This window comes from Artemia sp. Qi Xiang Cuo, chromosome 15, assembly GCF_049724085.1.
Source record: "Artemia sp. Qi Xiang Cuo chromosome 15, ASM4972408v1, whole genome shotgun sequence".
Taxonomy (NCBI): Eukaryota; Metazoa; Arthropoda; class Branchiopoda; order Anostraca; family Artemiidae; genus Artemia; species Artemia sp. Qi Xiang Cuo.
Genome location: NC_142808.1, coordinates 9,072,506 through 9,100,047, shown reverse-complemented (window position 1 = coordinate 9,100,047; position 27,542 = coordinate 9,072,506). Strand labels below are relative to the sequence as shown.

Below are 27,542 nucleotides of genomic sequence, written 5' to 3'. Positions count from 1 at the left end.
TCAGTAGGATTTTACTAGATCTAGTAAAAAAAATCTAGTAAATTTAGAGGATCTAGTAAATTTTCCGAAATCTAGAAAAAATTAGTAAAAAAGTCATGATTTATAGTAAACAAAACTTTTTTTTATTTTCCATGAATTCAGAGGAAAACAATTGTCGTAAACATATGACAGTTTACAATTTTTGCTTGTCTGTTTTACAATTTACAATTTTGTTTGTCTGTCTCATAGACAGACAAGCAGTCACTTATTTTCATAAACAGACACTTCACTTCCGGCGTCTAAAGGTCGACAAAATCAGCTTTCTGTGTATCAAATCTTACCAACTAAAAATGAAGCTATAATGACACTTGGATTTGTGATGATTGGGAATCTATTGGAATCAAAACAGAAGCCAACCACCCAAAGTGATTAGGTGAATCTCCTCAGTTTGATAATTTTTATTGAGGAAAAAGGAGGCTGCTGAGAGAAATTAAAAGTAAGAAGAAATGTAACATTATATATATATATATATATATATATATATATATATATATATATATATATATATATATATATATATATATATATATATATATAAAAGGATTTTTGAACTTGTAGGTTTCTTGAATTTTCAAACATACTATGAAAACGAAAGAAAAGAGGAAAAGAGAAAAAAAAGAAGAAAAAAAGGAAAAAAGTTTGTGAAAACCGTATTGATTATCCGCCTATAGTAAAAATCGATGCGTGATGGTGAACGTGCGGCTACGCCGCACGCGCAAATTATTTTTTTTGAGCATTTAGTAAAAACAGATGCGATCTAGTAAATTTTTCCTCTCCGATTTAGTAAATTCTTCTAGGTGAGGGTGGCAACACTGATAGATATTAGAACAGCACCGATACTAGCAGCGAAGTTTGTCAGACGACAGGCATAAATAAAGAATAAGGTAGCATATACTGTTTTGTTAGTTATGGAGACAGTTATGTTTGCTTAGTTATGTTTGCTAGTTTTGGAGTAAAAAGTTTTGGAGTAATTTTGGGTAAAATTGTTTTACCCCTCCCCTCCACCCTCCCCAACACGAAGTTCGAAGTCTCACTGGTCTTGTCAATTAGGTTTTATGTACCGGCCAAACGCTTCTTTGTGTGGATCGACCATCCTCCTCAATTAAACGGTTTTTGGAGGAAGTGTAATACAAGACACGGCTAGTTTAGCGTATCCTAAACGCCCATCTACGTGTCCTTTTTAGTGTTCAAATTACAAGGTGTTTTGTATGACAGCTCTTCTAGTTGCACGTCATCTAATTTTGAAGCGAAGTAATTTGTACCTGATCGAATTTCAGCAAAATAGTAAAGATTTCCTAATGTTACCACTAGAAACTTTCTTTTTAAATATGATTCACGGCTGAAATCTTGTTTATCATTAATTCACTAAAAAGTACTCTATAGCTTTTCAGATCCTACAGGAACTGAAGGGGCCTTTAGACAAGGAACAGTGGTTAAAACCCTTTACTTTATTTCTACCCTTTTCAGATATCTGAAATATCTCCCCCAAGGTTACTGAAAGGTGCATTAAAATGTATTAGCTTAAGACAATCTGTGCAATTTTTGAAAAATACCTCCCTCCCCTAGAGGTATAATATCTTGATCAAAATTACACTAATCAAATGGTTTTAAAGCCATATATAGGAATTCCCAGTTCTTTAATAACGAGAATACGGATTTTCGTATTTTTTCCTCAAGGCGGTCCCCTGATTTTGAAAGGCACCCCTCCCCTAAAGGATTAATATTTTGGTCGAAATTACACTGATAAAGTAAAATAGTATGAAAGCCATACCCTATATGGGAATTGCCGGTTATTTATTTACGAAAATACAAAATATCGTATTTATCCTTAAGTAGATAGTGACAGAGCATTTTTTTCTGAGATAGGTTGTCATATCAAACCAGGTAATGCATAAGTTTGATTCTAAGTAATACAAGATCTTTAGCTGTATTTTCTACATTCTAAACGCTTTCATAAAAACATACTAAAATTCAGTGCAAGGAGCAGTGTGTCAAGATGATAATGTGTTTTGCTCAAAATTTTAGCGTCGTTCTTAGATCTTATCTTTCTGAAGAGCATAATTTTTTTTTCCCATTTAAGATTAAAAGCTTTACTTTCTGTCACAATTCTTTGAGAATGACTCTTCATACACAAAGACCATGCATTTTAATTAGAACTATTTTTAAAAAAACTTCAAGACTAGAGCGTAAAGAACGAGGGTCGAGGAAGGGTAAAGCCCTCTCATATATGGAATAATTTCGGCTCATTTTAAACTTTAATGTTCTTCCTTACTTTCAGTAGAAAGAACTTGTGTTTTTTATTGAACTCCTTAACAAGACGGCTCGAACGAAATTTATATTGGAATGATTCAATAAAGAAAAACAGGCCTTTAGAGATCAAAATTATTTAGGGCGTTGGTTTGGGATAAAATCCAAAAGTGTAAATAAGAACCAGCAATCCTGCTCTTAAATACAGGAATACATCCAAGACAGATAGATCGCATTTGTCCGTTGAATATGATCACATTTAAGTAATAGGCTTATTTTGTAATAAAAAAGGGTTCATGTTTCTAGATTCTTCTATCTCTCTTTTTGTTGTCATAAAATACACTACAACCCTCACCAACTTGTCACCTATTACTTCGCTCAAACATGTATGTAAAAATACGGTCAAATATTTTGATGTATGTAGAGAGGCGGGCAACCTCAAAATATTTTGATCTTATGAGATAAACAAATATCGTGTAATTTAATTTTTTTAAGTTTTCACATTTTTCACTCCACCCTGACATGTTTCCCTTCCCAGGATAAATCTGCGCTTACGGGGTTTGATAAAAACCCGGTGTTTATTTTTCTTTTTGAAATATACATCCTATTTCTATGTTATAAAGACACGATCAAAAATGGAGTTTTTAGAGCCAAACGAAAATACTGAAAAAACACAAAACGAATATTTCGAAAGGACAGCCGCCTCTCTTTTACAGCGCGAACAAAAAAAAAATATATTTAAACAAAAAGGCCAAAAAAGGGCAAAAAAACAAACAAAACAAACGCGGAGAGTCGATGTGAAAAAAAAACAATGAAAACCAATGGGTACTAGTGCATTATGCGGGCACCACTAAGAAGTCAAGTTTAGTTAATGCTGATGAAATAAAATAGGATGAATATATAATAGTTTAGAAACAAATTTAGGCTTTATATTTGCACATTAGGGGGTAAAGCATAGCATATATTAAATACATAACCTAACCTAACCTAGGTACCCTTTCCCCCCTAAACCCCAAAAAACAATCGTTTAAATATCGTAACCCATTGAGAAACCACGGGTTTGCAATCATTTATCTATAGCGATCTCTTGCAAATAGGTTTCGTGACGGGTTTCGTGACTGGTTTCCTTGATACAATATATAGCGGTGGACCCGCATTATGCACCAGTACCAACCAATGAAAAACCATAATTAACAGATGAATAAAATTAAATAAAAGCCAAAATTAGAAAAATTAAAACCAAATGCCTAACCTGGTCTCTTCTTTATAAATATGGCAAGCCAATGTGGTTTAAGAAATTAAGTTCTATTTCTATATTTCAATTAGTTTCTATAATCCAAAAAGCCAGCTATATGCGAGAAAGCAAAACTAATTTTTAACAGCGAATATGCAAAAATAAACCCTTATTTTTAGCTCGTCAAGCTTTTTTAATGCTGAAATGGTATAGGATATTTTCTTTCACTGTCCATGCGTGACAAAATATAAAACAATTGCCAGAGGCGTTTTATTTCAAGAAAATAAGGAGGCAGCAAGAACGGGAAGGCTAGATGAATCCACCCCGAATAAAAGACTCATATAAAAGGCTCTTCTCTATTTTGAAGAGTTTAACCCTTTCCAAGATAATTTCTAAGCAGTATTTAGCTTTCCATGCGATATTTTAATATCCCCCCTAAACCTAAGGGCGTCGAAGGTTCATATACAATATAGGACAATATCTTAAGCCCTGAGGTTATTTGACATTTTACTGACATTACGGAGGGCAATTAACCAGCTAAATTAGCAGGAAACTTTTCTCGAGACACAGGACCAGATCTAGGGGGTGGGGAGCTAGAGGAGGCGAGCGCCCCGAGCGGCAAAACAAGCTAAAATAGTAGTACTTTTGGACCAAGATTGCAATATTTACAGCATTGATGGTGACGTCCTCTCTTATTTCTCTTTACTGTATAGTACAATCTTTTTTTTTACCCAATCTTCCAACAAAATAAAATCCTGGTACAACTGGCACCATGAGATTTGTGTTAAAATTTGAACTACGACTTGACGGCTAAACAGCATATCATTGCATAAGCATAAGCATTTCATAAGCATTGACCTTTAGCAACAAATAGATTCGTATATTCATCCTGCATTTAATTTTGAGTTACGCCCATACAAAAGGCAAACCCATTAACCACACCCAGTCTCAGGCATATCAATTTTTGTGTCTATTTCAACAGCGTAACCACTGTTCACATACTTAAAAGGGCTTAACTATTCATTACAAAGTTACATCCTTTAAAAAACTATAATATAATTGCATCAATTAGACACGGAAAGAGAAGCTATTTAGAAATTATTGGTTGACTGCTAGCGGGCTGGCTATAGGATGGAATTTAGAGAAAAGCACTAAAATAATTTCGCATTGAAGTTGGAGGTACTCCTGTATAATTCAGAACACACTCGAGAAGTTTGCTGAATGTACGATCTATGAAAACCGGTTTGATAGCCACAAAGACAAATGACGAGTGACAGAATGCATTGGACTTATATAATTTGGGTTATATATCTTCACATTAGGGGGCGGGGGTAAGGTCAGGTTACTTTACCCACACACCGCCCTAATGTGCAAATTTATACCCCAAATTGGTACTTATGTATTATATCTTACACACGAAAGAAGTCAAGTTTGGTTAATGCTAATGAAATAAAATAAAATGGGATGAAAATATAATAGTTTAGAAACAAATTTGAGCTATAAATTTGCATATTAGGGGGGGGGGGGGGTAAATCATAGCATATATTAAATACGTAACCTAACCTTGGTACCTTCCCCCCCCTAAACCCCAAAAACAAGTTTACCTATTATAAACACAATGATAAACAACGCTTTGCGATCCATTTCTCTATTGCAAATACCTGTTTGACTGGTTTCCTTTAGTGTTTCCCGATATAGTATATAGTGGTGTGTAAGATATAATGCATAAGTACCCCCAAGTTATACTAATATATAAAATAAAGGATTATATTTTCATCATATTTTGGTATATTTCATTAGGATTAACCTAACTTCCCTTCTCGAGTGTGTTCTGAATAATACAGGAGTACAAAGTTGGAAAGTAATTCACTAACACGTCTGTTTTTTCACTATCCAGTCCGGCTCAATGTTTAAATAAATTTTTGTCGACGGTCTTTTAAACATGACCGTAGGAAGTTTAATTATAAAATTACCATACTTCAAAAGGATTAAACATAGAATAAAACTCTTAATAGAACAAAACAAACAATGATAATTCCCTTGAATTTTATCTTTACAGCTATTTATGAACGCAAGTCAATAAACTCATAGCAATTAACTTTTTTACTGTGGAACTTCAGCTTGTATTAGAACTCTACATATTGCAATGCCAAAAGGGACTAACAACAGTTACTTAGTATGTTGAAAGTGAAAGACCTTAATTTCTATGCGTAAAAAATACGGAATAAAGACTATTCTCCAATCTTTCCATAAACTTCAAATTCAATAAAAGGCCGTATTTCGCAGATTTATCATCGGTACCAGCATCCTGTAGTATATTCAATTCCCGTAACCCACGCACAATCAACTTGTACGGGAATCCACGCACAAGTTGATTGTGATAATTAAAAGTGCGACATATGCCATTTTGCTCAAAAATGAATTAGGCTATGTATGTATATTCAGAACGAGGAATTGAATGGTGCAGTCAGAATTGTCACCGTTACGAAGATAAAAAAAGAAGACATACGCCAGTTTTGAAAGAGGAGGATTATCTTAAAGAGCTATAACATGGTGACCTGACATTTGTCTCCTCTTTTGTCAAGGAAAAAGAAGACATACGTCAAAAAATGGAATGATTCTGAATTAGCCCAGAATACTTTTGACAGGAGAGGATTATTTTATCTATGGGAAAAAGGACGCCGTAAAATGGAATAATTTAGAATTCACTTGGAATAATTGAATTTAATTTATACCAGGGGCAGATACAGGATTTTCTTTAGGGGGGGGGGGCGCAAAAAAGGTTGATCCGAAAAACTTGCGTTAGGAGCAAGTTTAATTAAAGCAAACTTGCGTTAATTAAGCAAAATACACTACTTCAAACTATATTTTTTTTTTATTGGGGGGGGGGGGTACCTCTCACCCCCTGGATCCACCACTGATTTATACCACTGAAAAGAGCATAAAAAGTTGGTTTAGAATATGTTCCCTTTATCTCCATTAGCCTCATCCTTCAGAGCGACCATAGCCGACAAACTTTTTCCGTTTTTTTTGCTCTCGTGAAAAGTTACAAAAAATGCAACATGTCGCCCTTTTAATTCACAGCCGAAGTACGTGTCCCCTCTAGGCCTTTAACAAGATAGCAGTCAACTTTCCCATGAATCCGATTATGGTTCTACCCCCCTTCTCATAATTCACCGTTCAAGTTCCATTTCCCTCTAAATTATAGGTCAAGCCCGGTCGGCTTCGAAAGTACCAATCGATGATGTTTTTAAGACTCAGCTCAGTTGCATAGCCCAGTTCTTGATTCAAAGGAGTTGAACAAGTGAGCAACGATGACAGGGCAAAAAGCAGGCGAGCCGCCGTGCTTCAGAGAGGTTTCAGACTTCACGACTCCGCTTTCGCGCAAGCGCAATCGCAAATATTTAGCGCATCGCGTCGAACTTTGGGACCTATTGCTCTGACGGTTTAGGACATTAGGAACCTTCCCGAACTAGCGAGCTTTGATGTTGTATCATTTTTGGAGAAACTTTTCGCAACTTTTCGTTATATATATTTCTGCTATGTTCTTAAAACAAGTTCAACCTTGACAAATCAGTTAAACTTGAGGTCTGGTTTATTCCCCCACAATCCCCCTGCAAAATTTTCCTCACATGCAAAATTGAGCGACCAAAGGGAAATTAGGACAAAAAAAGAAGAAGAAAAGAACAGTTTCTGGAATATTCTACCTACATTTCATCATTTCTTCAAATTTTGCCGGTAAACGCCGGTTCCCCGAAAACAACTTATAAAAGGACCCCCGTCGATAAAGGCTAATGGTAACATTACAGGTTTGTAAAGCTTATGGGGATTTTCTTAATTATCTTTAATTTGCTACAACCTTGTTCAATTTGGTAAAAACCCGATGATAAACTTGTAATCTTGATTTTAAACTATGCTACTATCCATGGATCGTGATTTCAACTGACATCAACTGCTATAATCGATTACACAAGTCGCATTCGCAATAATTCCTTAACATAAGTACCTTGTGACAGTATAGTGGATAAGATAACGTGTATTTCAAGCCAAAATGTAGCCATGTACACAAATAACATACAAGATTAAAAGATTACAGCACTCGTCACAATAATAAAGAAAAAAAAAAATAAAATAAAAACTACTCTCTACTTTTTGCAAAATGCTCATCAAGATACCTTCCCACTAGACAAATAAAGTGTGATGATATACTTTTCAAGGCATCCGGAAGCAGCACTCCATCATTCCAAAATAGATTTTCCCTTGTCCCCAAAAGATCTCCACAACGACTCAGACAATGAGCCGCTGGTCTGAAGGCGCTCAGGTTCGAATCCTACTTTATCAAGGAAGATGATTTGTTTACAATAATCTGATAATTTTTTTTTATTAATTTTGCAGTGAATTTGAATGCACAGAACTTGTATAATTTGGGATATATATTTGTACATTAGGGGGAAAGGGTTAGGTTAGGTTTCCATAATGTTGTTTCTAAAGTAGGCCTACTATCTTATCCACAGGTTTTGTCATATTTCATTAGGATTAATCTAACTTCACTTCTTGGGTTTCGAATAACCAACAAGAAACCAGTTTTTGTCTTACAGTGCACAGCGTAATTCTTGAGCGTGTTTCCAATAACCGACATGTATTCTCGACGCTATGATGATTCCTGTATTTCCAACTCCTTATTGTCAATATTTTCTATTGATATTTCTAGCTCTGGATCCAGTTTACGTGACTTTCTAAACTGTAAAAATAGGACTATTTTTTTACTGAACAGTCACGAAATATTAAGGCTGCTGCGGTGGGGAAAACAAATTTTTCCAAAGTCATAGTCTAATAAGATCTTTTTTTCAAGCCAGAAAATGCTACCTTGTCAGTTTCAATATATATATATATATATATATATATATATATATATATATATATATATATATATATATATATATATATATATATATAGGTTTCTTATAGTTTACAACATTTAAACAATTGTTTTTTGGGGTTTAGGGGGGGGGGTAGGTACCTAGGTTAGGTATTTAATATATGCTATGCTAGACCCCCCCCCATCCTCTAATGTACAAATATATAGCCCAAATTTGTTTCTAAACTATTATATATTCATTCTATTTTATACGTAGGTTAGGTTACGTATATAATATATTCTATGCTTTACTGCCACCCCACCCCCCTAATGTGCAAATATATAGCCCAATTTTGTTCATAAACTGTAAAATTTATATATATATATATATATATATATATATATATATATATATATATATATATATATATATATATATTGATTCGTTTCCAAGAAATATATATTCACATGCATGCACAACTACTGCATGTTTAAAGAAAAGTAATAAAAGACATACAACAGGAGAGATATCGATTGCTCCAACTTTTGAAGCCAAATACTCAGACATTTCCTCTTTCACTTCCTCAAATGTCGAAATAACAATTGTTGGCACAATTCCAATTGTTTGACTTTTCTCAGTACCACTGCTTGTCAATGACTGAGTTGCTATAGCCTTTTGTTCGACAAGTGATTCATTCTGAATCGTTTCTTTAGCGGATTTGTGTTTATTTTTTGAACAACCATTCCCCATGATTTTCACAAGTGATAATGGAATACACAGCAAGTTACTACTTTTTGCTCACTTATAGATGTTCATCACTAAAAACTTAGAGACAAAAATTATTTGAACGAAAGTCATTTACCAGTTTAGCTTTTAAATATTCACCTTTAAAAATTCCGGATAACTTAAATTGGATAAGGCTATTTATCTACAATATAAGTCGAACAGCCAAGAGGATTATCGACAACGAATGCGTTGGCCTTTGGAACAGGGAACTACTGATAAGATTCCCTTAATTAATTTATATTCTAAAGCTAGCCAATTTCGCAAATTTATGGTGAAAGCATAATAAAATCAGTACTTGTGCATTATATCCTACACAGCGCTATAGACTCTACAAGGAAATACTGCAGGAAACCAGTCAAACGGGTATTTGCAATGGTGAATGGATCGCAAAGCGTGATTTCTTCTTGCGTTTGCAATATTTAAACTGTTGTTTTTGGGGGTTTCGGGGGGGGGAAGGTACCGAGGTTAGGTTACGTATTTAATATATGCTATGCTGGTACTTATTCATTAAAACTAAACCAGCGCTATACACGAAAGAAATCAAGTTTGATTAATGCTAATGAAATAAAATAAAATAGGATTTTATTCCCCCTAAACCCCCCCAAAAAAAGTTTAAATGTTGTAAACGCAATGAGAAATTACGCTTTGCAATCAAATTAGATAGTAAATACCCGTTTGGCGTCGCCATTACCTCATACGTTGGTACATCTATTAACAAAAGCTTCTCTGGTTTGGCAATACAAAGACGGGGTTAAGACACCACAAATCCTCACGAAAAACAAACGTTTCCACAACGATCCAATTCTTCTCACATGGCCAAATCAGATCAGTTTCTGTTTTGTGGTACACGAGGTTAAACGGATAGACACTATCCGAGGTAGGTTCTTTGGCTTTAATTCAACATATAAAACATTTTTTATTTAATAGAAAAAAAAATGAGTTATAGTATTGTTTATGTATGAGCCTGGTGTTTAGTAGGCCAGATAATTATATGTATTTTAATGGTTTAGTTGCGGTAAATCCAGTATTTTGGTATGGATAGTACCCTTCATAAGTTTATATTTTACAAGCTACATAAGGTCATAACAGCTTCGCCGTATAGACCGTTAGTACATAAGGTCATAACGCCTAGGATGTAAATACCGTCATTACACAATGTCATAATCCCTAGGGTATATATGCCCTCATAACAAAAGGTCATGACGCCTATGGCGTATATGCTGATATTACACAGGGTCATAACGCATAGGACGTACATACCACCATTACCCAATGTTAAAACGCCTAGGGCAGGCCGTATAGACCGTCATTACATAAGGTCATAACGCCTAGGGCGCATACCCCGTCATTACATAAGGTCATAACGCCTAGGGCGTATAGGCCGTCCTTACATAAGGTCATAACGCCTAGGGCATACAGACCACCATTACACAAGGTTATAACGCCTACAGCGTATAGGCCTTCTGGCAAGGGACAAGTTGGTCTGGAGATTGCAGCTCAGGTTAGTCCCAGCGTCTAATTATAAGGATTTTATAGTTGGATAAAATTATGTATTTATAATATTGTAATGGTTTGTACAAAGTGATGGAAGATCCTTTTCCGAGCGTGACCACACCTCCAACACTAACAGGGGTGAGGGTACCTCAACAACGGCCTCAAGAGACCGAGAAGATACAGGTGGTGGCAATTCTGAGAATGAAGACAATGATTCTTTGCATTCCGATGACGAGCAGTCAATGGTAGACACCGATCCCGGTATAGATGACAAGGTCTCTTTGGCAGAGTCGCTGGACCTTGTATACGAAGCACTGGGTGACACCATTTGCCTCAGGCCTACCCTTACCGTCCAACAGCCTCGCTCGGCAACAGAACTGATTTTGGCAATTGAGCCATTCAAGAGAAAACAGTTTATCACGTTACCTTTCTCCCCAGTGCTGAAAAACTTCATCAAGCAGCGCTCAGAAGAACTGCAGTCAACAACAAAGAATAAATCATTCTCAGAACGTGGTACTTTCTTTTATCCTCTCGACATACCGGGCCGAGCGAAAGCTTACAAACGTCATAACACACATTTGGCTTAACAGGGGCCACGCGTTATCCCAGAGTTCAGTTTGCTGTCACCAACCGGACAAGTAGAGGACAGAAATTTCCTATTGGTTGACAAAAAGTCATTCTTGGCCTTAGTCTTCCACACGAGTGGCTCTGAGAATGCTAGCATACAGTGAACTCGTGTTAGGTACTGTCATAAAAACTATAAAGGCAGAGCAACGTCCCTCCTGGCATTATTTCAAAACTGACGAAGCTCTTGGAATCTATCAATAGATGGCAGCAACACCTTTCAAATATTCTTTCTAGAATATGGTCAAATTTGATGATCATGAGAAGGGATAACGTCTTGAAATCAATCCCTGACTTGGCTCAAGAGATTAGAAATGAATTGAGGTCATCATCTCTGGAAAGTGAGTTCCTTTTTTCCACCGACTTGAAGGACCTCGCTCATAGAATGAAGAGATATAGGATTGAAAGTTGATAGTTTTCCAATCCTCCTTCAACAGCTCAGTATAAGCGGCCAGTAAGAGCGAATATGAGCTGCAACGGGACCGACGAGACTTTCGTGGCCAAATCCAAAAGAAACCAAGATATGAAGAAAAACAGACATTTTGATCCAAGCAGGGAAAGGAAGGCTTTACCAACAAAAAAGGTTGTACCTTCAATTCATCCCCAAAAACGGGAGGAGGAAAACAGTCAAATACTCAATGATTTGCTCCTGGCACCTAATCAAGATCGTCTCTCCGTAGAGAATCATTTGTCTCACTTTATAGAAAACTGGAAAAACATAACAGACGACAAGTTCGTCCTGAACGTCATCAAAGAGGGCTACCGTCTGGACTACAAAAAATACAATCCTCTAGTAGGCAACCTGATCAACGAATCAAACATGTCAAGCAATCAGTTGCTAGTTTTGGAATCAGAGATTGCCGTAATGCTCGAGAAAGGCGTAATAGAGAAAGTCCAAACTCAGTCGTCTCCAGGTTTTACAGTCGGATTTTTCTGGTTCCGAAAAAGGAATACAAGGATTGGCGCCCAGTAATAGATTTATCTTGCCTAAACCAATTCTCGGACGTGACATCTTTCAAAATGGAGAACCAGGCCACAATACTAACTGCGATGCAGGAATCAAATTGGGCAGCGTCAATAGATCTGAAAGACGCCAACTGGCACATCGGCATTCACAAGAGCCATTGGAAACACTCGAGGTTCATCTTACGAAACCAAATCCAGCAATTCCAAGTGCTCCCTTTCGGACTAGCATCAAGTCCAGCTGTTTTCTGCCGCGTGATTGGTCTCATCGTGAGCTACTGCCACCTTCAAGCCATCCAACTGTATGCTTACATGGACGACTGGCTTCTGCACAACTGCCAAATTTCGGTAGTACAGAGCAATGTAAGGACCATGATGATTCTCCTGCACAGACTTGGTTTCATGCTGAGCGAGAAATCAGAATTACAACCTATGCGACAGATCATATTTCTCGGGTTTCTGGTAGACCTGGAGGTAAAGAGGGTGTACCTAACCCTGGAAAAGATTCAGAACTTGATACATGCAATCAAGGAAGCTCTGGAAAAATCGCATACCTCAATAAGAAGCTGATTGGACTCATCAATGCGGGTTCAAGAGCAATTCCTTTTAACAGACTATATCTCAGGAAATGTCAGTTACTAATGCTCAGATGGTGGGACAGGTCTTGGAACAACATAGATTTAAACATCCTAATTACGACAAAGATAAAAGAGGAATTTTCACCGTGGCTGAACAAAGATTGGCTGAGTCAAGGCCTTCCTCTCGAGCCCTCTATTGTTTCCAAAACAATATTCATTGACAGCTCAACCTACGGGTGGGATGGCTATCTAGAGGACCCACATCAAGACACTTCGGGGACTTGGTCTCCAGAAGAGAAATCTCTTCATATAAATTGCCTCGAGATGAGAGCCGTAGCCAACACAATCAAAGCCTTTGCGGAGGAGCTAAGAAACGGGGTAGTCATGGTAGCGACGGACAACTCGACTATAGTCAATTACATAAACACAGAGGGCGGAACCCGTTCTTTCTCCCTAGAGGAGGAATCCATAAAGCTCTTCGAGATTACGATGGCCCTGAACGTTCAATTGAGGGCAAGACACACAGTCACGAGAAGGAAAAGACCTGCCCACGAAATGGAGTGTCAACGAGAGTGTCTTCAGAGCCCTGTCAAAAGAGTACGGACTGCCAGAAGTCAATCTATTCGCGACTAGATTGAACCAGGAGATCGACGTATGTTTCTCACCAGTTCCAGATTCTCTTGCGATCGGCACAGATGCCCTTGTCCACGATTGGTCGAACAAACACAACTATGCCTTTCCTCCATTTGCCCTGATCCCAAAAGTTCTGGAGAAAGTTTGAAAGTCTGTAAACTGCCAAATAACGCTAAGTGTTCTGCAATGAGCTCGCTAAGCTTTGTACACGAAGCTTCTGAACCTGCTTACCGATTTGCCTATACCGATTGGAGATCAGGCAGATCTACTCCAGCAGGGTCGACTTCGCCACTCAGCACTAAGGAATCTAAATTTACATGGCTGGAAGATATCGAGCATGGACTTGAAAAGAGAGGTTTTTCTAAGGAATCAGCCCGTACAATTGCCTAGCCCAGTGACGATCTACAATTGAATTTTAGAATGGAAAATGGCAAGTGTTTGTGGGTTTGTGTAGAGAAAGGAAGATTAATTCTCTCAAAACTAGTACTCAGGCAGATGCAGAATTCATGACATATCTAAAGACGGGTCGACACCTGGTACCATCAACGATATAAGGTTATAAAACAGCAAGATGCGGAACGCTAGCTTTAGCTACAGGAACAGAAATCAGCAAAGATACTTGTTTGACGAAAACGATACAGAATTTTTGGCACGAGTCACCGCGGACACAACATGATATTCCTGCCTGGGATATTGGCCTCGTTCTAAAGTATTTTAGAACTTCACGATTTCTTGGCTTGTGGAATATTGATATGAAAGATCTTACTCTTAAGACGGTATTCATTACTGCCATCGCATCTGGTCGTCGAAGGAGTGAAATTCATGCCTTGTCCTTCAGTACAGCAAAATTTTCAGATAACTCAGTAACTCTCAGGTTTCTCCCTTCGTTTAGACCCAAAACCGTGAAGCCTCATGGGATACCTTCTCCTATCCTTCTTCCCGCGCTAGATGTAGATCCAGCTTTGTGTCCAGTGAGAATACTATCAAACGGCGAACGTGGCGGTCAGAAAAGACAAGAAAAAGGTTCCTCATTCATTTTTATAAAACAGCACCACGAGAGGTGGCAGCTGGAAGCATTTCTTCTTGGATAAAGCAGGCCATAACTATGGCATATGAGACAGCAAAAGAAGAAAGTAGAAAAGGGAAAGCACACGACACAAAATTCATGGTGGCGTAATGGGCGCTATCAAAATCAGTACCACTTGCTGATATAATGAGTGCTGCTGGCTGGTCTTCTGAGACTACTCCCAGACAAGACTACCTTCATGAAACAGAAGATCAAGCCGATGCTCTATATATCGTTGTGTTTCAGACAGTTATATAGTTTATACATTTGAATATTTGAGTTTGAAAATAATATTTTAAATTAGTTGATTTATGAACCCACCACCAAATCGGTTGGAGTTTAAGCTTTTGTTAATAGATGTACCAACGTATGAGGTAATGGCGATGCCAAGACCTAACTTTCGAATGAAAGTTCAGTTTGGCTAGCCGATACTTACCTCATACGTTGGTACATAGTCTCTCCCTCCTCCCCGCTCATAGAGAGTTAAGGAATTATAAGGGATTTAGTTCAAAACAGAAACTGATCTGATTCGGCCATGTGAGAAGAAATGGATCGCTGTGGAAACGTTTGTTTTTCGTGAGGATTTGTGGTGTCTTAACCCCGTCTTTGTATTGCAAAACCGGAGAAGCTTTTGTTAATAGATGTACCAACGTATGAGGCAAGTATCGGCTAGCCAAACTGAACTTTCATCTGAAATTTCGGTTTTGACGGAGGTCCATGTCTTGTTTCCTTGTACAGTCTATAGCGCTGTTTTAATTATAATACATAAGTACCGCTATGTTTTACCCCCCCCCCCCAATGTGCAAATATATAGCCCAAATTTGTTTCTAAACGAATATATTTTCATCCTAGTTTATTTTATTTCACTAGCATTAAGCAAACTTGACTTCTTTCGTGTGTAGGATATAATACACAAGTACCATTATCCAACCAATACATTTCAAACCTTAAGGGTAGATGAGTTATGCGTAGGTGGGGTATGTGAGTACACACATGTGAAATTAAAAGGACTCCCACTTAAGCATACCTACACACGGGGGAGTGATTCACTTAAGATTGGCTAGTAAAGCCTTTAGTATAAAGGTATGAAAAACTCAAACTAAACATCGCACTTTTGGTGATTTAAAACAATCCTTGGTACTTTCCCATTATGTGGACACCCCTAAAAACCAGTCACGAAAACCCAAGGCATCTCCACTCGACAAAAAAAAAGAAAAAAGATTTGACGCTGTTTGATGCTGTATAAATAAGTATTCAGGGGTTTCTCATTCTGGGAACTATATTTAAAATGTGGTTTTTGGGGTTTAGGGGGGGGAGGTACCTAGGTTAGATTAGGTTAGGTTACGTATTTAATGTATGCAATGATTTAACCTCCCCCCCCAAATGTGCAAATATATAGCCCAAATTTGTTTCTAAACTATTATATATTCATCCTATTTTGTTGTATTTCATTAGCATTAACCAAACTCGACTTTTTAGGGGTGTCCACATAATGGGAAAGTACTTAATCCTCTAGGAAGATCTTCTGACACTCATGTAAGTTTTCGTCCGCGCATTCCCAGGATTTCAAGGATTATCTGATGAACCCACAGTTTATATAATTATCCAGTATGATCATTCCCTATCTCACCCATTATAAAAACCCGGACCGGGGTGCGAGTGCTCCGGAGAACGTTTTTGCAGATATAAACATAAGCGGCATCAGATCTTTTCACGGGTAGACAAGTCAGACGCGAAACAATCGGAAATAAGTGGAAACCCGCTATTACGAACGTAATAGCGGGTTTCCCGCTATTACATTCGTAATAGCGGGTTTAATGCACTTAATAGTTTCCCGCTATTTAAATGCACTTGGTAACCATTTCTCATTGATAGACGCAAACACACTGATCCATAAGTGAAGAAATAAATGGGAGGTGCTTGTTATTCGCACGGAGAACGAAGACCAGGAATGATCTGCGATAAACTTATTGGATAATTATATAAACTGTGGTTGAACCCCACCGAAGAAAATCTCGATAAACATTAGTTTCAGAACGCGTGCCCATAATTAACCCTAGAAGGGTAAGCTTTCGTAAATTTTACGACGCAAAAACACTTTTTCGCGGTTGCCATGGAAACGGATGCATTGCGCGAACCGACCTCCCCGATATGCTAATATTATGACTATCCTGTTCTTGTGCCGTCATCGAGGTTTTATTATCTGAACCAGTTGGGGAGATATTAAGGGTCAAAATCTTACCATCTACGTAGCTTTTTCACCTATTTCAGGAAAAGGGATTTTTTGATCAAAACTTGGTAATTAGTAAGCTTCTTCGGACAATGAGGTTAGATCATTTTTTTAACGTTGTTGACAAGCTTCGTAGCAAATTTCGTGAGGAAATAGCACATGAAAATGCTGAATTTGGCTATTTTCTGATTTAACAAATGAGCAGGAAAAATTTTTCACACTGACAAATAGAAATGTCACGACTGACAACTGGTTTACATCGATTCCATTTGCAGCAGAACTACTGAAAGAACCGTATCGACTGACCACAGTTGGTACAGTACAAAAAAACAAGAGAGAAATTCCGGAAGAGCTGCTTGTAAGCAAAGGGAGAATCACAGGAACCTCAATGTTCTGTTTCGATCGGGAGCTGACTCTAGTGTCCTATCTTCCTAAGCCATCAAAAATGGTCCTGCTTCTGTCAACTTGCCATCAGGGTACCAGTATCACGTATCAAAGCAAGAAGCCTGAGATCATCGAGCACTAAAATAACACCAAAGGCAGTGAAGACACATTTGACCAAATGTGTAGTTCAATGTCAGCGGCTCAAAATACCAACAGGTGGCCCATGTGCATGTTTTATGGGCTGATCAACATCGCGTGTATCAACAGTTATGTCATCTACTCCTTCAATATCTCCAAATCTGGTGGAAGACCAGTTTCACGAAAAGATTTCATGAATGTTCTGTTCAAAGAGTTGACCCAGCTGCATATGACCACTCGCTTAGAAACCCCCACTTTGCAGCGCTCGATCAGACTCGATATCAGTCAAACAATGGAGGTGACAGGTGAAATACATTCAGGAACGTCTGTGGAAGGGAGAAGAACGACCTGCAGCCTCTGCCCAGCGCGCAGTCGCCGAATGACTACCAATTTTTGCAACCACTGCAAAAGGCCATTCTACGGTGAGCACCGTGCGAAGTCATGCACACTATGTGACTCCAAGAAATGAAATCAACCTTTTGTGCTGTTTAAAACATTTTTTGAAAATCTGTTTTCGATAATTCCCACTTACTTTTAAAACATACTTAAATGATGAGTTTTAGAAGTACATGTTTCTTCAAGTAGTAATTTTTATGAAAGCTTACCATCTACGTAACTTTTTGAGAAGCTTACCTTTCTAGGGTTAACCCATGAAACCCGCTTGTAAAAATGGCGAAAAAAAAGGCAGTGAGAATCCACAACCCTAAGTATCGTTTGGAAACCCTGTCCCACCTCCTTCAAGGATATTATAAAAAACCCTGTTCAAATAACCAAATTTGAGTATATTTTCTCAATGCATCCCAAATAGGGAAACTTTAAAAGAAGTGACATTGAAGAACTGTGCCTAAATAGTTTGGGGCGTTTCAAAACCCTCCCTTTGGGAAAACATCTAAGATGAGTTTTAATAATGCGCACCCACACGGATAGGGTTTTGGTTTCCCTTACAAACTTGACAGATGACTCGGAAAGAGTTGTCGAATAAAAATGCAGGTAAATGAAAAAATATATCTTCATTTTTTTGCCTAGTACCTGACGCAGGGAATACTGGGCATAAGGCTTCTTCTATCTTTAGGTTTCTACAATCCCCCACCGAAATTTCTTATATATTTTCATATTATCAACCAACTGTCCCTTCACCATAAATGAATTGCAGCATGGATGCTAAATCATACTCCCTTCTAAAATCCATCTATTTCCCCTCCCAACATTTGGCTATGTCCACAAGTGCTACTTTTTTTGGTACTCCTGTACTCAAATAGCGACGAAGACCACACTGCCTTTCCATCATAAACAAATAAGCAGAACAACAGGGAAATTTTTATACAAGACAGTGGAACGCAACTTTAAATGAATATTTCGACCCTATATCCAAGGGCCGTCCTCAGCAAAACAGACGAAGAGAATAAAAACAATATAAAAGAAACTTACATTAAAATTCAATCATTAAAACTGAAAGGGTTTTTAAAAAATGTTTTAAAACAGCCCTAATACCATTACTTCAAGTCCTGGTTGAACTTCCTTGAAGTAATGATATTAGGGGTGTTTTAAAACATTTTTTTAAAGACCCTTTCAGTTTTAATGATTGAATTTTAATGTAAATTTCTTTTATATTGTTTTTATTCTCTTCGTCTGTTTTGCTGAGGACGGCCCTTGGATATAGGGTCGAAATATTCATTTAAAGTTGCGTTCCACTGTCTTGTATAAAAAAAAAAAAAAAAATCCCTGTTGTTCTACTTATTTGTTTACTCCTGTACTAAACGGACTCTTTTATATACTGCTAGTTCAGTTAATGCTAATGAAATAAAATAAAATAGGATGAATATGTAATAGTTTAGAAACAAATTTGGGCTATATATTGCACATTAGGGGGGTAGGGGAAAATCATAGTATATATTATTACGTAACATAACCTAACCACCTCCCCCCCTAAACCCCAAAAAACAAAAGTTTAAATATCGTATACGCAATGAAAACCACGCTATACATTGTATTACCCAATAGCGGTGTCTTGAATTAACCCGTCAAAAACAGGTTTTTCGTGACTGGTTTCCATTGCAGTATATAAAAGAGTCCGTACAGTACAGGAGTACCCTTTTTTACTACAAGAAGCAAATATTGAAAAATAAAATTCCATTTTTACAAGAAAACAACAGTTGAAGAAATTTTAGGTTTGTTAGTGAACCAAAAACTCAATACGAATCTGAACTGAAACGAGTTACGAACTGAAATGACTGACTTAATAAATGTACGAATCAATGAATGAAAGGATAAAGCACGCAGCACAATATCTGATATTGGAATGCGTAACTGCAACTACTATAAAACCCAATTTCATAGAAATCAAAGTCAACTGATAAACATCAAATAACAAAGCAACCTATTCATAAGCTTTTTCAGGATTATGAAACAATTAATAAGAAATATTCCACATGCACCTAAAGGGCTAGGCACACGTAGCTGATTTCGGGAACCGATTTCAGCATCAGTGGACAAACGATAGCGGTAAAAAAATTTGTTGAAAGAAAAATTTATTGCGCAAAATTTTCAAAACAAAAAATCATGGACACAAATAGTCAACTGAGTTTATTAATAGTTGCACGATTGATCTCAGCTTAGTCCTCAGTTCAGTTCTCAGCTCAGTAGTGGGGTCTTTCATCACAGATCCCTCTGGCTGACTATTTATTTGTATCCCTATTTTTTGTGATAATCATGATGAAAATCAGCGCTGATTTTGTAAATCGGCACCGAAAACAAGAAAATTTTTCCAGCTCAAGTCGACACCGATTTCTTTTAAAATCGGCGCTGATTTGGAAATCAGTTCCCGAAATCAGCTACGTGTGCCCAGCCCTTAAAATAAGAAACGTTAATACACCCAGGCATAAAATCATTTTATCTTTTTATTTCCCAGTAAAAGTTTGGTATTTGTCTAGAATCCGGTAAGTGCGCGACAACTGTATAGCGAGCACAGATAGGCATTTTACCGGGGAATGCCTAGATGCTGTATAAACAAAGGGTTTCTCACTCCGGGAACTGTATTTAAACTTCAATTTCTTAGTATTTAGGGGGAATAAAAGGCACCTAGATTGGGTTAGGTTACGTATTTAATATATGCTACGCTTTAGCCCCCCCCCCTAATATGCAAATATAGCCCAATTTTGTTCATAAACTATTAAATTTTCATCCTTTTTTGTTTAATTTCATTAGCATTAACAAAACTTCACTTATCGCGCACTCACCGGATTCTAGACAAGTACCAAAAGTTTCTTTTTTCACATCTATTATATATGTTTTTTTGCCAGGGCTGGGGGTTAATCAGGATTTAGGTTACTACAGAGTAAAATATTGTTTCTTTTATTCTTACTCCTTATTAAGTAAGAAGTTCGTATCTATTACTATTTCTCTATATGTTCTTACTTCTCTACATGGGTGCCCATAAGGGGGGGGGGTGGCACCCCCTTGGACGAATGATGCTGCCTTATTTTTATATATTTGTTCTGAAATTTCTATTATATAACATTAAAAGTGCCAATTAGACGAGGGTTGCCCCCCTGGAATTCAGCTTGCCCCCCCCCCCTGGAATGGGCACCCAAGCTTCTCTATCTCTATTCTTATAAGAAGTTCTTATTCTTACTTTTATTCTTATCTCTCTTGTTGGTAAATTGGTCAAAGGACAAAGCTTCAATTAGCGACATCTCCAGGAGACTTAGTTATCAAGATCAATCAAGAATTTGATTTGCGTCTCTTGTCAAATTTGAAAGGTTGACATTTTCAAATGAGCAAGTTTGTCTATACAAATACATTCCACCTTGACGGAAGAAAAAAAAAGTACAAGACACGGAATTTTGATTGAACTGATAATTCTAAATGAGGAAAATTTCATACGCAGGGAGAATCTTCCGAGGACTAACCGTCTATGAAGGGAATCATCCGGGGGGGGGGGTGTATTAGCATAAAAATATACAAACAACAACAAAAAATAATTGCAAGTCGAGTTCAAAAGTGTTCTCTCTGGGTTGCGGGGCGGAAAATTATCTGGATACTATAAATACATAAACAACTTGGAGATTTTCGTTGAAAATCAAATTCGAAACCGCGCCCAACCAGGGATCCTAACCAGAATAGACAAATTTTGAAGACAAGGACCGCTAAGAATGTACAGTATATTTAGGCACAATATAGAGTAATTGCATACATAAATAATTTAGCTAGAAACTAACCTAGCTAGCTTAACCTGAATATGTGAGGGTTCTATTTATCCGTCGACTCGCCCAGGAATGGCCCACGGATTGCCATATTAGGTGGCCCTCTGCCGTCCACAATTTCAGGTAACAAATCTTCCATATAAAATCTATGGAGCTTCAGAAACATTTTCTGTTCCCATGTCGCGTTTTGACTTTTTCCATATGGATATTTCCTTTGCCGAAGTAAACAACGAAAAATCCTAGGCAGAGGTCGCAAGACTTTAGCTGCATCTGAACTTCACCTTTTTTCTTTTAACCCTTTATTTCTCTGCTTTGGATTTGGCCAGGACACTCTGTCTAAGATGTAGAATATGTTTGAAAAATATGCGGGACGGGATGACCTTTTTGGTCCACTACGAATTAGCCATAAAAAAGGCTACGTGGGTATCACCGCTGATCAGAAGAACGTTCAACTGTCTCGATGTAGAAATGCTCGCGACCCTCATCAAGTCGCTAGTCCGCCCAATTCTTGAATATGGTCATTGCACAGTTCGTCCATCCCTGAACAAGGATATAGATGCACTGGAAGCAGTTCAAAGGTGGATGACGAAGTTCTCCCCAAGTCTGAAAGACCTCGCTTACGAACAACGTCTTCGTCTGCTTCACCTACCAGCACTCTCATACAGATTTCTAAGGGGATGATATGATCGAGCTGTACAAACTATGCCATGGCTGCTATGACAACGTCCCTGGAGAAGCACTGCTGATCTTTAACGAAAATAAGCTATGTGGCCATCCATTAAAGCTTAAAACTAAGAGGTTCTACAAAGATGTAGGTCAATGGGCCTTTCGAAACCGAGTCGTCGACACCTGGAACTCCCTACCCAAAGAAACCGTTCTGGCATCCTCCATCAGCTCTTTCAAGAACTCGTTTAATAAGATGTAGGAGAGTCGTATGTACGACTTCAGTAACTTTAGAAAACTCATCTAAATTGTTGTATTGTCTTTTTCCTGTTTTGTAAGAGGCTCTGGCCCACGTTTTTGCATTACATTATTAGTATCATTATGAATATATAAACAACTAAATTAAAAATGGATGTTTCGGTAGTTTTGAAGAAAACCTTACCAGGGTCCATGGGCGTACGTAGCTTCTTGTTTAGGCGGGGGGGGGCAGCCGATTCTGTAATGAAGGGCAGGGGGGAGCTGAAGTAATATTGGCAGTTCATAAAACCTTACATTGCCAGCAAGTTCTATCATACCTATGAAATCTTTATTGAAGTAATAACCAAAAATCATAAATCATCAATAAGCTTCAGCATTAATCTTCTTGGATTAGAGCTAAAAATGCCCAAGATATTATGAACAATTGCTTCTTGTTAGACTTTTATTATGCCATTCCATCTGTTTATTTCCAGATTTTTCAACCATCCACCTTTTATTAACTGCTTTTTCAACCATCTGCTTTTTCAGCCATATCTAGTGTAAATTTGAAGTTGTAGGGCGACAGCTGCCCCCGATGACCTCCTCTCCATACACCCATGCTAGGGTTTTAACTTAACCTACATACAAAAAGTTCAATGATAATGACCGCAAGAAACATCGACAAAATACACAGTAAAAAAATCATATTACGTGGAATCCATCCACTATTTCGGGTAATAACGCTTCCAATAAATGTTATCTTTGAAAATTTCACTGTGAATTAAATTTGAAAATCTGTTTTTCTTTTATCTGTTTTTGATTTGCCTTGAATATTCGTTCTAAGAAACTGAGTTAGAAAAAATAAACATAAAGAAGTGAGAGCAACATTAAAACTCAAAACGAACAAAATCATTCTGTATATGAGGATGTTGCCCCCCCTCCTCAATATCTTGCTCTTTACGCTAAATCTTTTAGCACATTTAAAAAAGCTTCCTATTCTAATTAAACAGCTCTTGTGTTTCAGTAGCTGTTCCTAAAAAATCGGGACAACAGTCAAACTTTAGAGTAGGCTACTTAGTCATTATCACTATACATAAACTGTCATTATCATGTATGTCTAAAATTGTCATGTCATATATTGTACATTGTCATATATACGTCATTGTCAAATGGCAGATCAATCTCTTTTTCGAAATCTAATTTCAGTCATGTATGATAATTGAAATGCTAATTGCTAGGCACATGCGGGTCATTGGTTACGTGTAGACAAGCCCCCCCCTCCCCCACACACACACAAAGAAGTGATTCGTGTAAGGCGACGAGAAGAAATATTCCTTGTGTCCTCATGAAAGAAAATACACTTTTCTTTTTTATCCTTGTCATCTAAGAGTCTTTATTGCTAAATATATATATATATATATATATATATATATATATATATATATATATATATATATATATATATATATATATATATATATATACCTAACCCCTTGGGGAAGGGGTTAGGTTAGGAAAATGAGACTTTCGGGATGGGTCTACAGGCTAAAGTATGTCCCAGGAAGGTTTTTTGAAGTACCTACCTCCACTCCTTCTCCCTCTAGAGGGTCATGAAATTTGCCTACATGACAGGTCTATAGCCTACCCATTGAAATTTTGACAAAACATCATTTTACCTTAATTTTCAGTTATCAGTTTCTTTTTCTCTGGCTTTAACTCTGAAAATGCAATTTCAGTTATTTGAGCAGAATTATAAGACATAGCCTATAAATAGTTTATTCCCAAAATTTAGGAAATGTATTTGAATAGCCTATATTTAAAACCTTATAAATTGGGATTGAGCAAAGTTGTGAAGCTGAAAACAATTTTGTTGTACTTCATTTAAGCAGAAGATCTGTTTTGAAAGGTTTCACTTCTATAACTCACATATTTTTAGAGGTCATCAAAGGTCAGGACCCTCTAGAGGGAGAAGGAGTGGAGGTGGGTACTTCAAAATATCTTCCCAGGACATAGTTTAGCCTTTAAACACATCACTGAAAGTTTCAATTTCTTAACCTAATCCCTTTCCAAGATAGCCAAAAGTAGCTAAAGTAGAATTTTACCGAATTTTACCCACTTAACTAATACAAGTACCTACTTTTAAGTATTTTCTATTGGTGTTAAATGTCAGCCTACTAATAATCCTTGGAATCTGGAATGTTCTACAGGCAAGGTGGTGTGCTGTGTTATAAAATACGGAAGTTGCGTTTTTCGTCATTTGCTGTGCTTATAGCACGTTTTCATTCTGAAGCCCCGTTTTTATTTGTCATTTCACGGATTAATATAATTATGATCTCCTAAAACTGGTGATCTCAATTATTGAGGATTTACCGCAAGATTATTTTTTCAAGTGCAGTTTAGGAAAAACTGTCTTTGAGCCAACGAGCTGAAGAAGGTCTCTTAGACAGAACTGTCATAAGTCTTTTTTTGTTTGATTTTTATCTTAAAGAACTAAGGCTTAGAAGTCAGAACTTAAAAAATCATTGCTTTTTTTCGGTTTATTTTGTTTAATAATTTCAGTACTTGTTTAGAATCCGGGCAACACGCGAGAAAGACCGCACCGAAATCCCAAAGATGCTTTATGAGAAACAGGTTTTCGCTAGTTAGTGACGTATTGCTCACTCCGTGACGAAGATTTGAAAATGGGAAAATGACACCCAATATGGCTGTTATAAAATGTCATTAAAAAAAAAAATGTTTTTCTTACACAGAGACAAGGCATGTATAAAACCATGATATCAGCAAACAAAGCTATAAGTTTTTCCTTATCTCGAAAACAAGGACATAATTTGAAAGGGGCCCCGTAATTTGCCGAAAGGAAACAAATCCCCTCCCATTAAAGATTCCAAAATAAAAAAAAGTCAGCGTGGGCAGAAATTAAGTTTTCTTGAGTCTAAGTGCTCTAAAAGTAATTTTTGGCCCTTGTTCCTTTCCCTATGAAGATCTGGAACGACGCTTTTTGTTTTTAAATCTAGAAATTTGAACTGGTAAAAGCTTGGCTCGCTTAGTAAAAACATTTTGCTTCCATCCTGACTCTACACATACCAAACACTTGGTCTATAAGCAGACAACATGGGAAAATGACACCCAAACAGTTGTTAGAAAATTTCATCAAAAGAAAAGAACATTTTTCTGATATACTACTACTACTACTAACAACTCACCGCAGCACCAAGCTGCCTGAGGCCAACATAGCTACGCACGCTCCTCTTCCATCCAATTCTATTCAAAGCCTCCCTAATTACACCCGCCCAAGAAGTTCCCATTTCCTTTAAATCTTTCTTTATGACGTCCTCCCACCCCAAATGAGGTAGACCTGCCTCCCGTTTAGCCCTACACGGTTGGCCGAAAAGAACAATCTTCAGCAATCTGTCATCCTTTATCCGAACAACATGCCCTAGCTACCTCAACCTTTCTTTCATTATAGCCCTAGAGAGCGGTATTGAACCACATTTTTCGTATAGCCTATTGTTTGAAATACGGTCAGTCAGCCGGGTACCAAGAACAATCCTTAAGCAATTTCGCTGGAAAACCTCTAGCAAATCTTCATCCGCTTTTTGGAGCGTCCATGCTTCAGAGCCATATTTGACCAATTTCATCATTGTAGCTTCTAATATTCTAATCTTGGTTTGCAGACTTATTTTCCTATCCTTCCAAACTTTTTTTTAATTGAGAAAAAAAACCCTAAGCCTTGACTATTCTGCTTTTAACATCTTTACTGCTCTCACCATCTTTGCTAATAATACTACCAAGGTAAGTGAAGCTGCCCACCTCCTCAATCTTTTCATTACCCAACGTCACCTTTTCATCTTCACTTATTCCTAGCCTTAGTGACTTAGTCTTCTTAACATTAATTTTTAAACCTATTTTAGCACCCTGAACTCGCAAAACCTCTAAAACTTCATTCATTTTGCTCAAACTTTCATCTAGGATGCTTAAATCATCAGCATAATATAAGTCCAGGAGACTTTTTCCTCCTCATTAGATTCCGTAGTCTCCCATTGCCTTTCCAGTGCTACTTAATACAAAGTCCATCAAAATAATCCATATAAAGGGGGATAGAACACAACCCTGCTTAACTCCTGATTTGATACAAAACCAGCTGCTAACCTCATTTCCTACCTTAACTGCAGCAGTGTTATTCTCGTACATAGCACTAATCACTTTAATGTATTAGTCTGGTATCAAACAGTTCGTGGTAACGAACTGTAGCCTAAGTAAGGAGCGACCCGGCTGAATGGTAATCGAAACTCTAGAAAACGGAATTTTGATACCAATAGATGCATCAAAAGATTCAGATTTTAATGCTGATTTCAAATATATAAGTTTCATCAAGTTTAGTCCTACCCATCCAAAAGTACGTGCCTGAGAAAACTTGGCTGATTTTCGCAAAAAGGGGGAAAGACCCACTAAAAGTTATAGAACCTTAATGAAAATCACACCATCATATTCAGCGTATCAGAGAGCCCTACTGCAGAGGTTTTAAGCTCGTATCCACAAAATGTGGAATTTTGCATTTTTGTCAGAAGAAACATCACGGATGCGTGTTTATTTGTTTTTCTGTTTTTTTTTTCCCAGGGGTGATCGTATAGACCTAGTAGTCCTAGAAAATCGTGGGAGGGCTCATTGGAACGGAAATTAAAAGTTCTAGTGCCTCTTTAAGTGACCAAAAAAATGAAGGGCAACTAGGCCCCCGCCCACGCTCATTTTTTTCTCAAAGTCACCCGATCAAAATTTTTTGCTAGCCATTTTGTTCAGCATGGTCAAAAATATGATAACTATGTCTTTTAGGATGACTTATTCTCTAGAAAACCCGGGGCAAGGGCTGAAAGTTATGAACTTTACCCAATGTTAACATCTATAGTATTGGTTATTGGGAAGTATACAGATGTATTCAGGGGGATTTTTTCTGGTAGTGGTGGGGGGGGGGGTCGAGGGCTATGTGGGAAGATCTTTCCATGGATGAAGTGTTCATGGGGGAAGAGACATTGCTATGAAGGGGATGCCAGATTTCCCAGCATTATTTTTAAAAAAGATCAGAAATTAAATAAAAAAACATGTTTTTTAACTGAAAGTAAGGAGCAACATCAAAACTTAAAACGAACAGAAAATATAACGCATATGAT

At 37.4% G+C, this 27,542-nt stretch overlaps 1 protein-coding gene across 2 annotated transcripts in view; it reads right to left on the bottom strand.

The window, feature by feature from the left end:
• Prx2 (Peroxiredoxin 2) overlaps positions 1-24,639 on the bottom strand; it is a 50,142-nt gene extending 25,503 nt beyond the window's left edge. The window contains exon 1 of one of the 2 annotated variants that reach the window (XM_089101636.1): positions 24,515-24,639. In XM_089101636.1, coding sequence (XP_088957762.1) covers positions 24,515-24,634 — 120 coding nt within the window. In that variant the 5' untranslated portion in view covers positions 24,635-24,639. Of the gene's footprint in view, positions 1-8,895; positions 9,200-24,514 lie in introns of those variants that run through there. The other variant, XM_089101635.1, reaches the window with a different exon arrangement.
• Between the last annotated feature and the right edge of the window lie 2,903 nt (positions 24,640-27,542).